The sequence below is a fragment of the Dasypus novemcinctus genome, chromosome 28 (assembly GCF_030445035.2).
Source record: "Dasypus novemcinctus isolate mDasNov1 chromosome 28, mDasNov1.1.hap2, whole genome shotgun sequence".
In the NCBI taxonomy this organism is placed as follows: Eukaryota; Metazoa; Chordata; class Mammalia; order Cingulata; family Dasypodidae; genus Dasypus; species Dasypus novemcinctus.
The window spans coordinates 37,305,815-37,317,658 of NC_080700.1; the positions used below are offsets into that span (position 1 = coordinate 37,305,815).

At 36.1% G+C, this 11,844-nt stretch overlaps 1 protein-coding gene across 2 annotated transcripts; it reads left to right on the forward strand.

Moving 5' to 3' along the window:
- Positions 1-1,026: 1,026 nt before the first annotated feature.
- On the forward strand, positions 1,027-10,248 carry VIP (vasoactive intestinal peptide). Of its 2 annotated transcripts, none has more exons than XM_071212543.1 (7): positions 1,027-1,281; positions 2,430-2,546; positions 4,388-4,498; positions 5,417-5,521; positions 6,269-6,400; positions 7,094-7,179; positions 9,415-10,248. In XM_071212543.1, the coding sequence occupies exons 2-6, from the start codon at positions 2,440-2,442 to the stop codon at positions 7,134-7,136; spliced, it is 498 nt and encodes a 165-aa protein (XP_071068644.1). In that variant the 5' UTR covers positions 1,027-1,281; positions 2,430-2,439; the 3' UTR covers positions 7,137-7,179; positions 9,415-10,248. The 2 variants fall into 2 exon arrangements, with proteins under 2 accessions (XP_071068644.1, XP_004460433.1); XM_004460376.4 differs by having other exon boundaries at positions 1,028-1,281; positions 7,091-7,179.
- The last annotated feature ends 1,596 nt before the right edge of the window (positions 10,249-11,844 follow it).

Genomic DNA, 11,844 nt, shown 5'->3' on the forward strand with positions numbered 1-11,844 from the left:
AAGATGTCTTTAGAGCCATTCACCCTTGAGGAACTTTCAAACAAGATTGTAGAAGAACACACACACTGAAAATTTACAAAAATGGGAGAAAAGATAACATTTTACTCATATGTCCATGAAATTGTTCACATAGCTGTATTTTTATCTCATACTCTGATTACATATATGCTAGGCTAATTTGAGTTGAAAACCCAGAGATAAAAATAAAGTAATTTACTGAAGTTCTCTTTAAATTCTTCCCAACTTATTCTTTGAAAACCACCTCTCTAGTGAGTTTGAAATGTTAAAAAGTTATGAGGGTGTGGGGTGGAGGAGAAAACAAAATAATTTACACAGAGAAAGGACTTATAAAATGATGAGGACTTTTTTAAAAGGGAAGAAAAATGAATACCTCAAAGTATACGGATATATAACAATTTATTTGGATCACTTGAGAGAGAGTATATGAACGTGTCTTGGAAATTATGACATTTTATGCAAACTTGAAATAACACTACTATTACTGCTTTGTACAATAGTACACTCATTATAAGATCTTAGAGCCTTTCTGAAACTTCTATCACCATAAACTAAGGATAAAAATAGAAATATGGAAAATAATTTCTAGATGCTTTGAAATTTAAGATCGCTCCCAAGATTGATTAAATCAGGATCAACACAAATAGCATAAAATAGCAAGCATTAAGAGAATTAATGCTATATAATAAAGGAGAATTATACATCTGTAAACATAATGAACCTAAGTGTTTATTGCTTTCTGCATTTGTTCCTGCACGTAAATCCTTATTTTCTGAAGGAACTCTGGTGACCCTCGCTACAAAACTATAATCACATTCTTATTTCATTACTACTAAATTAGAGATTAAAACACTTCACATTAAGCCAGGGCCTTTTTGTTTTTGTTTTTGCTTAAAGAAAAGTAAATTTCCTCTTTGTCTTGGATCTTGAAGTTACTCACTATAAATTCATATAAATTAAACATAATGGCAATTAAATAAGAACTTCAAGCCCTATTCATCCCGTGGGAGTACTTCTGACGTCTTTCAGACAGCTTTGTGATTGCACAGCCCTAAGTATAAGCCCTATAAAATGATGGGCTCTGAAGTGCTGGTCAGGATAGAGTGAAGAGCTGAAGCTGGCAATGACAGTCAACGCTTAGCCAGGACCAAGTTCTTGTTTAACACTAAAGGCAAAGACCTGGTGGAGCCACCCCCTTCTCATAGCCTTCAGCACCTAGGACAGCTCCTTTGCAACAGAAAGCTTCCACAGACTATCCCCGAGGTAAGTGAAAACTGCAGCTCTTCCCCCTGCCTCTGTAACTTTTCTCAGGATATACTGCATTTTCCTCTCTCGAAAATAATTTTCCAGCATTCCTCCTTCGCAACACACAAGTTTCTCAAGCCACCCGGTAAGTATAGAACAGTCTCAACTTCCTTCATATGACTGGGTTCCCTGAATTCTTTTGGTTGGCAGTTGCTACCCTACCTGGTCTTTCACTACATACTGCTTTTGTTTGTTTCTTTGTTTGGTTGTTTTAATGCATTCAGCTGTGTGCAAATTTTTGACTGAAAAATTTAGTGGGTACATTTGTTTAGGAAGTTTTCTATTTAATATTTTTAAGTGCTGTGCTTTCTATTTCATAGGTTGGCTGATTAAAGGAACTTAGCATTTATTTTCCTCTTTATTTTAGGTCTTTATAGAGAGCAAGATAGTCAGACCTTAAACACCTAAGTTTCTGGGTAGAAATTATTTAGAGATGAAATGTTTAAATGGATTACATGCAAAAAAAGGGAAGATTTGTTTTTAATACACCTTGTTATTTTATTGCAAAACCTATTGCAGAGGTAATAAGTGGTTCAATGGTAAAAATCTTTTTGTATTAATTGGCACTACTCATTGAGTTAAGTTGTTTAAGCCCAAACTTAAGGAAATAAGTCCCCAGTAATATCTACAAATAAAAGAGGGAAATATATAACCTTTTAATACCAATATCTATATTTATGTTTAATGGAGTATGAGAATAATTAAATAGAAAAGACCTCAGCTTTCTATTAATCAGATACTAAAAACTTACCTTAGAAGAAACATTTAGCTCTTGAAGCTGTTTATCTTGTCAAAAAAGATACTAAATTTGGATGGGACAACTGTTACAAGAAGATTATTCTCAGAGTCATTTCCAGTCCCCCCAAAATATGGCATTCAGTGTATGCTTGAGCCAACTAAACAATCCTAATTTTTATTCAACCACCCATCAGAAAGAGAGTCTTCTTCATTTAAATCATAATCATTATTGCAGCTTAACTCTTTCTGCAAGATAAAAATTTTTTCCAAACTCTGCACGGGCCTTTAGAAATTACTGCTAAGCATTCGGAATTTCCTCGCGGGTGGCACCTGCTGCTGGAAAAGCTGATGAGAGTCTCTCCTTTTAGGAGCTCAGAGATGGAAGTCAGAAGTAAACCCCAGCTGCTTGTGCTGCTGACCCTTGTCAGTGCGATGTTCTCACAAACGCTGACGTGGCCACTCTTCGGAGAACCCTCTGCTCTGAGGTTAGTTCTCTTTCAATTCAGACAGTTGGACATTCCTTCTTTGTCTAAATGGGAGTCTCCTACAGGTTGTTAATGAGAACTCAACATTTAAAATTAGGTATTACTTATTTCAGTCTTCTGGCTGATGTGTTGAGCGAGTTTGCGTTTCAACATCAGGATCGTGTGATAAGTCCAAGTCCTGGAATTCACTCTTAGGCCAGTACAGTGTCAGTGTTTAGCTTTGTGGGTAGGGTGGGTCATATTTCCAAAGGGAGTGAAAGGGAAATTTGACTTTCCCTTCATTCAAAACACATTTTAGATAAGTAATAAGCTTTTATCCAATGGCATCTCAGTTCAGTTTCTGGTGGAAAAATAGATGTTTAGTTGCAAACCTCATTTTAGTTCCTTTTTGAGATTAATTCATAGAACAGAAATATTTTATTATAACTAATCATAATCAGTATTTGATTAATGAAACATGTATACAATCATGTTGATAGATACCTACATAGACAGAATTAATTTACCAATATTACAATGCATGGGAAAATTGATTTACTGAGACATCCTTCCCTCCCAAATTAGTGAATCCTAACTAACTTGGTTTTAACCCTAAATCCTAAGTTTCACTGTCCTGTATCTTGTATTCCATATTTCGAATCAAAAAGCATATAACAGGACTTGTATTTAAAGCTTTATCTGAAATTTTAAAATATGCTAAGTAAGTGGAAAGTAAAGGAAAACTACAGTAACTCAGTTTTTCCTTCCAGTTTATAGCACCCCTTTTTGCCCATTTCTGATTCTCTTCATAAAGTAGGCTTATGCTTAATTGAGTGAAAAATCTGTTAGCTCTTAGTATTCTCTGAAATCTGCTTAAAGCCAACTCCTGTGTTGCCCTGATAACTAAAGAGAATTGTTGTGTCTGAATAGTCATATCACAACAGACGAACAAGAATGCTGAAGTTTGCATTGATTGCTAGGCTTCACACCTAAAGAGGATTGCTTGTTATTGACCACCAACTACTATGTCACCAAAAGATACACAAGTGTCCAGGAGATGACATCCTGCTTGGAGGTTTACCCTAATGATGTAAATACACATACATGAGTAATTCTAACTGTGTTGCTATTCACAGTGTGCATTCTTCCACAAATAGAGGCATATTCCGTAGCTAAGCAGGACTATTCTCAGTCCTCCCACCATGGCATTGTGACTCCCTTAACAAAATTGTGTGAATACAGATGAATAGAAACCAGTAGACCCCACAACATTTACTCAATTTGAGTATCATTGCATAGATGGATGAATTCTTTTGTCTCGACCAATACAGAGAAATGTATAAAGTCAAGGTAAATCTGTGAAGTCAACCTGGGGACCTAGACAAAGAAAAGCAGTTCATACTCAGCTCTTGAGAGATGTTTGGAACAAATGGGGCTAAACATAAACAAATACATGAATTTTGCACAGTTTTCATTTTGAACATTAAGAAACATTCTCCAGGTTCCTATTTTGGATGAAATTTCTCTCTCTGAGATTTTTTTTATTTTGCAAAGTGATGATATTATTAAAGAGGTGTGCTTTGTTTAACACTCCGGATTGAATTAAGGAGTTCTTATATTTGATATATCCAGCTTGTACAGTATATATGGCATCTATATTATGGCATTATCAAAATTTTCACTATTTATACTCTTATAAATTACAGAAACCGTTAAACTCAATTACAGTTTCCAAGTGTTGTGAATGGGTGATATCCATGATTTTAAATATCTTATTTCAAGTGTTGTGAGACTATAAGCACTGTCTACTGAGACAATTACGTTATACTTCTACTGTGTTTTTCTTTTATGTTGGGTAACAGAATGTCATTTGAAGGAGCAAATGAACCTGATCAAGGTTCATTAAAAGCAGACACTGACATCTTGCAAAATGCATTGTCTGAAAATGACACACCCTTTTATGATGTATTCAGGTGAGTTTATTTTTCTTGAGTTTTATTTTACAAAATATATTTTAGAAATGTATATGCTTTGTTTTATATTACCATGAAGCCATTTTCAATGAATAATGCAATGGGCTTCCACGTACCAAGGTTTCATTCAATCCGATTTATTGAGGCTTATTCAACTATACATGATTTTTATGTAGAAGAAGTTATAACTTGTTACAACAAGACAGGATGAACAAACCATTCACTTACATTCTATTGCACATAGTCCCAACATCACGGATTACACCAGCCTTGTACTAAATCTACAGCCTCAGGTATTCCATGATGAAATTGGCTCTCAGGCATGAGTTTCATTTCTCTCTAATGAAAATGTGTCTAATACCTAGAGCTACCCATTGATGGAACTATTTGCCTGGAATAACATCCAAACACAGACTGAGTAACTCTAGACAGAAGATGAAGTATAAAATGTTCCTCAATTACACGGAAAAAGAATCTTTATCTAAGATTCTCTCTATGTTAAAAGATTTTATTTTCAAATATATTTTCAAAAGAATTAACAAAACTACATATATCTTCATTCAAGGTGGCAGAAATAAAGCACCATAAATAAATAAATAGAAATTAGTTTGAAACATAGTTCTTACACCAATATTTCTTAAAGATTCTCCCATAGAAAATAATTTATATCAAGGTATGTTTCTAAAAAAGTTATCTTTAACTTGTTAAAAAAATTTTGAGACTTAAAATATAGAATAGAACTTCACAAAAGTGGCTAGAAAGTTTGGGGTTGGTTGTTAGGAAACTGTCTTTTGGCCTTGAGTTTGAAAGAAAAGAAGTTTTCTTAAGAAGCTGATGCATTTCTTTATTTAATTAACCCAAATAATATTTTATAAAGCTATTTGCAAAATAATGACTTTCTTTTATCTCTTGTTTTAGAAATGCCCGACATGCTGATGGAGTTTTTACCAGTGACTACAGTAAACTTTTGGGTCAACTTTCTGCCAAAAAATACCTTGAATCCCTCATTGGAAAACGAGTTAGGTAAGGAGAATTTATTATTTTTATGAAATGCATTATCAGTAGTTAACCCATAAGTTCTTATTGACACTGTTAACTATTTACTTACTTAGATCAAAATGGATAACTCTTTTGATAATGTTTGATTTAGTTAAATAAAAATAACTTCTATTCCTGAACAAAATCTGCCAGATCCATGAGTTAAGGGAATAAAGCTTTCCAGCAATATCATGCTCATCAATTTCAGACTCACGTAGTTTTCTTAAGTAGCAATCATTTAAAAATCTGCAATCAAATTGAACTAGATACATTAAAAAATATATAGGACACAAGTATAAACTGAAGCAAATTTAAGGCCAGCCATAGAACCTGATTTTCTGTCCTGCTTAAATTAAGCTTTGGGGGTTCCTTTTTTAATGGGTTAACAGCTAAATGATTATATGGCACTTCTCAGGGTGACATAGCTTCTAAAGAAGCAATTATTTTTAAATAACTTTGCCTCCAAATGGCAGAACACAACTTTAGGTGTGCCCCCAAATTTTTTTTGGTGTGGTGTTTGCTCAGCCAGTAAAGAATGTGTCTTAACACAGCCCCGGAAAATGCAAAATCACGTTGGATTAGCCCTTCCTTCCCTCTTCTTAGGTGTACTCTCTTTTTAGTCATTTTGGGTGTTGGCATTCCTTTTTATCTGACTCCAGGACATTTGGAATATTGGTACATTTACCAACAGTTGCTGAAACTCTTCCATTTTCATTTCTTTACAAACCTCAGCAGTAACCTCTCAGAAGACGGTGCACTGATCAAACGCCACTCGGATGCAGTCTTCACTGACAATTATACCCGCCTTAGGAAACAGATGGCTGTAAAGAAATACTTGAACTCGATTCTGAATGGGAAGAGAAGGTACAGACCAAGAGAACTTGCTCAAATGAGAGATGATAATGGCTTTCAAAATACCTCCACCTAGAGACTTATCGATCCTACTTGGAGGTTCACCTATGTCCCCATCCTACATGAAATGGGAATTCTCAACCATGGCTGACATCAAACTGCCCTGGAGAGCTTACCCAAAACTAATGGAAAGGAAGTCATTCTCTGGGAGTAGGGCCCTAGACGTTGGTGTTTTTATGGAGAGCTCCCTAGTTGATTCTGAAGTGCTGCCATGGTTGAGAATGATGGAGGAGCAGAAAACTTCTTAAGCCTGCTCCTCCCTCTCTTCCTATCTTTATTTTCCCAAAGTAAACCAACAGGTAATTGGTATTTTTAGATTCTGTAAAACCTCCACCCCTCTAGTAAATATTGGAAGTGGGCTGTCTTTCTTGTTCCAACTTATTTGGTTACGTGGTGTGCATAAAGGCAATTCTGTTTGGGAAAGAGGATCAGGCAAGATGACTCTCTTTGCCCACCGGATTACAGCCTGTATGTTTAATATCAAACATGTGAAGACTCAAAAATGATAGATACATAATAACTAACCTCAAAGATCATTGTTTTGTCCCAGTGCACTTCACAGAGCACAGAGAACAGTGTAAGTCACATATCGTTGTTTCTTTAAAACCTTAGCATGCACGATTTTCTTTTTCTGCTCTGCAGCAGCGAGGGACAATCTCCTGGATTTCCTGAAGAGTTAGAAAAATGATGAAAAAGCTCTTTGGAGCAATGCTGCTGACAACTTTCCAGTGGTGGGTACAACTGTGCATGCTTATTCTTATGGCAACCATCTAATTATTTAAAGTAGGTGAGGGTCACCTGGTTAGAAACATTTTAGGATGAAATTACTTTTCACAATGAGGTGTCATCTAAGAGGGACACTTGTTCCAGCAGTGGTCCCCAACCCCTAAACAACTCAAGACCATTCACGTAATGTTCTGGTCACACAGAAGAGAAAGCTCCTAATGAGCAAAGAGGGCGATATCTGAAGATACTCTTAGTTGACTCATATTTATTCCTGTCCTCGTGTTGAGAGAGAAGACAGAGAAGCCTGACTCACACTAATGAGCAAACCTGAATTTCTTTTTGAACATCAAGTCATGCTACTTTTATTAATTTAAGTGTTTGTCCAACAATTGACTGTTATCATCTCATTTAATTGAAGTAGAGGCAAGCGCAGTCTTACCAAATTACAGCATGGCTCATTACTATGAAAATACCATCGCACTCTGGATCTAATTGTCTTCCTTGAAACATAGTAAACTTCTTGCAGCAAAAGCCAAACTTAGCTTATTTGGCTTTATAAAGCAAGTGTAGGTATGATGACTCCAATGCATTCTCTGTAAAATGCTTTTTTTTTCTTTTTCTTTTTTTAAAACTTTGTAAAATACTGTTGAGTAGAGAAAACAAGAGCAGATTTTTTTCCTTTGTGCAACGATCAGCTTGTTATAAAAATTGCCTTGATGTAAACATGGGTATAAAGCATATTTCTTTCCCAAGTTATGTTATGTTAATGTTTATATTAGCTTATAAGCATCTATTTAAAATGCTTGGCAAGTGCTCAAAGAAATTTCATCATCACCCTATCACAGGTTGGCAACTTTCTCCCTAAAGATGCTCTAGAGTAGAGTAAGATGCTTTGTGAGCTATGTGAGCCTGTTATAGCTGCTCAACTCTGCAACTGTTGCGTAAAAGCAGCTACAGACCATACCTGAAAATGAAGGGCGTGCTGTGTTCCAGTAAAGCTCATCTGCAAAATCAGGCAGTAGGCTGATTCTAAGCCCTGACTAGGTCAATGAGATTAAACTAGCCCATGCTCAGACTGAAGACAACTCACAGTCTTGCCTTATTTTTTGATGTGGGTATCCAAGGTTTTCATGAGAATCGTCTAGAGTGGAGAAGGTGGCTGCCTTTGTCTACTGCCTCCTCCTCTACCTCCATGAGAAATACAGGGATGTGGTGAGGCACATGCCAATTCCTCATTGTGAATAGATATTTAAGAGAAGCAAACCTCTTTGCTCAAAAGAAAACAAATCATATTTCATTTCTTGAAAGAAAAAAAACTCTCTCAGAAGAAAGCGTTAAGAACAATAGGCATTAAACTATAAAGGGAGATTCCTCCCTCTGTTTTCTAAGTTGTAAGTTCACTTATGAGTTTACATCTGCCATTTGCTTCTTTTCTTTTTTGAATGGGTAGCTTTGGACTAATTCTTTTTTTTTTTTTAATCAATTTTAACAAATAGCGAAGATGTTTTTTTTAAAAAGATTTATTTTTATTTATTTCTCTCCCCTTCCATCCCCCACCCCCTTCTCTGCTCTGTTGTGTCCATTCACTGTGTTCATCTGTGTCTGCTTGTATTCTCAGCAGCACCAGGAATCTGTGTCTCTTTTTGGTTGTGTCATCTTGCTGTGTCAGCTCCCAGTGTGTACGGTGCCACTCCTGGGTGGGCTGCACTTTTCTCGTGCGTGGCTGCTCAATGCCGGATACACTCCTTGCGCGTGGGGCTCCCCTACCCGGGGGACACCCCTTTGTGGCACAGCACTCCTTGTGCGCATCAGCACTGCGCATGGGCCAGTTCACCACACAGGCCAGGGGGCCCTGGGTGTGGAACCCTGGACCTCCCATATGGTAGGCATTTGCTCTATCAGTTAAGCCATGTCTGCTTCTGGACAAATTCTTGTAACAGGAAATCCTGTGGGGCATCCATGATAAAAATTGTAAGTGAATATTTATTAATGACCAATCAGTGAGTCCCTTAACATTCCAGTTCCTTTCTTTTTTAAATTTTTAAATTTATTCCAGTTCCTTTCTGACAAGAAGTCCTTTGGATGGTATCTTCTAATAGCACAAGACTTGCTCCTTGGTCATAGTCAAGGGACAAAGAGAAATAGATGTTCATCACAACATCTAGTGGATAAATGGATGAGGCTGAGATGGTGTAAATAAAATATTTTAATGTTTAAAGTATCAATTTTTTCTTTTTCAGAATTCTTGAAGGAGGACAATAAAGTAATTCTATTTTGAGTTCTACATAAGTAATTCAAGAAAACAACTTCAATATCAAAACCAAATAAAATATATTGTGTTGTGAATGTTGTGGTTTGTTTTACTCTAATGTAATAACTGTGATGTTTACATTGTACATATTACTTTAGAGTTCTAAAATCTGTCTTTAACTCATTAAAATCCTGTGATTTCATATGTTGTGTATTATTTATAACAAAAATATATTTAATAATAAGTAAATATTAGGTTATTTCCAATTATATGAGGCTTTGGGGAAGAGAAGTAATAGAGCAAAATCAATGTGTTTATTTATGGAGTTGTTTAACCTTTCAGAGAAGTAGAGAAAACAATCAGAGTGTCCAAATTTGAATATTAAACAAATAAATTACTGTATTAAATAAACCTCAAAAGTCTAAGAGAATATAAAAAACAAAGATGAAAAGACATTTCAAAGGAGAGTCTCACCAAGTTTTATGTTTTTCCAAATTTTAAGGCAAACTTTATTTTGAATGAGATTAAAAATCTATTAAATTTGGATCTCAAATTGTCAAAGCCTCTCTTCTGAGCTAGTATTTCAGTTAAGCAGAATGGCACCTAGTTCTCATGTGTGGGCCTTCCTTTTATGCTTGTTTTAAAATATGTAAAGTAAAAACCAAATGAAACTCTTGTTTTTGAGTATTAATATTTTTTTCCACACTCAGTGTAAACTGTTTATCATATCAACTTCCTTACAGTGAAAGTACATTGGAAACATAACTATTTTTCCAAACTTATTGTAAGAAATTAAATATAGAAAATAAAGACATTTGATTATCATTGCAGATACTTTATATTGTTTTTATTTTTTTAAATGATTCAACAGTAAAGCTCTTACCCTAAATTTCTAGGCAATATTAGATCGTATCTTGGGGTTGTATTTGTGTGTAAGAAACCTAAAGTAACAGTGACTTGAATAAGAGATGAATTCTTTCTCACATAAGGCCAAAAGTAAGATGCCCAGGCCTGATATAAAGCCCTTGCTAATCCAAACTCCTTCCAGCTTACCTTTTCTCACTCAAAGTGTGCCCTGTATCCTTGAGATGTAAGATTGCTGCCAGAATTCCAGCCATCACATCTGCATTCCAGGTAGCAGGATAGAGAAAGGGGTATGGGAAAAAAGGGAGCAAAGGGTACATGTTGGCTAGTTCTATGTCCACAATCATTTGCAAGAGAGGATGGAAAATATAGTCTTTTTTTCTGGGTGACAATCTGTCCAGCTGAGAACTGAGGTTCTATTTATACAAACCAGGAAAAAATAGACTTGGGATTGGGTTTTTTTATTTTGTCTCTTTTAACTCTTAGGCATGGGTCATAAAATATCACCAAAAAGACCTTAAGAAATGATAAAGAAACTGAAAGTCAGATCCTGACCATTAAAGAAGAAGCATTATCATAACAAGCAGAGCTTAGCTCAACTTAATTAGAGCAAATGGCTCTATAAGGAGGGTCTAGTCTAGAACTACCAGTAATTGCAAAGCAGTTTACAAAAGTTGAAATGAATGGGACTAATTGTGTCTTTTATTCATATCTAATTCCACAAGTTATTAAATATTTAGTAAGTTAAATTTTATGCAAAGCACTGAGGCTGAAACAGAAAATTCTTAGGTGTTATTTGCACATAAGAAGAGTATAAAGATCAAATGGGGGCATTATTATAGTGCAATTTGAATGTGTAGTTGAGGAGTTTGAATTTCATCTTATTAATGTAAATCTTTTAAATTTATTTTCTATTCCTTCAAGAAATATTTCCTGAATGACTATGATGTCCCAGGCAGTTAACTTAGAGATGAGTGCTCAGGGGAGAAATCAGCAAGTGCCAAGGAGGGATTAGCCCTGGCACGTCTGGACAGCAAGGAGTGGCCACAGCAGTGTAAGCCAGATGAGGGCCAAGTAGGAGATGGGGCCAGAAAGCTTACAAGGCTGGGTGCATGGGGCCTCAGAGGCCATTGGATGGCTTGAGGAGAGAGATGAGGAGACATTGCACAGTTTGGGAGAAAGGTGTGACCTTGTCTGAACTGCACTGTAACAGGATTATTCCAGGTGGCATAGTGGGGATAGAGTGAAGGGGTGCCAAGGATGGAAATAAGAAGATTGGTCAGGGGGCTACTACTATATTCCAGGTAGAAGATTGCTGTGGCCACCAGGTGGAACACGTGCAGGTGGTGAGAAGTGGAGTCTGAAAACAGCTTGAAAGTAGAGGCACTATTCTTTGTTGATGGACTGAAGACATGAAAGAGAAAAGCGAAGCATGATTCCCAGGTAAATCACCTGAGAAACAAGACAGAAAGCCTTGTTATTAATGGAGATGGAGAAGTGTATGGAAGGAAGGAGGCTCCTCTCCAGGGGGAGAAGGGAGTTTAGATTAGGGCAT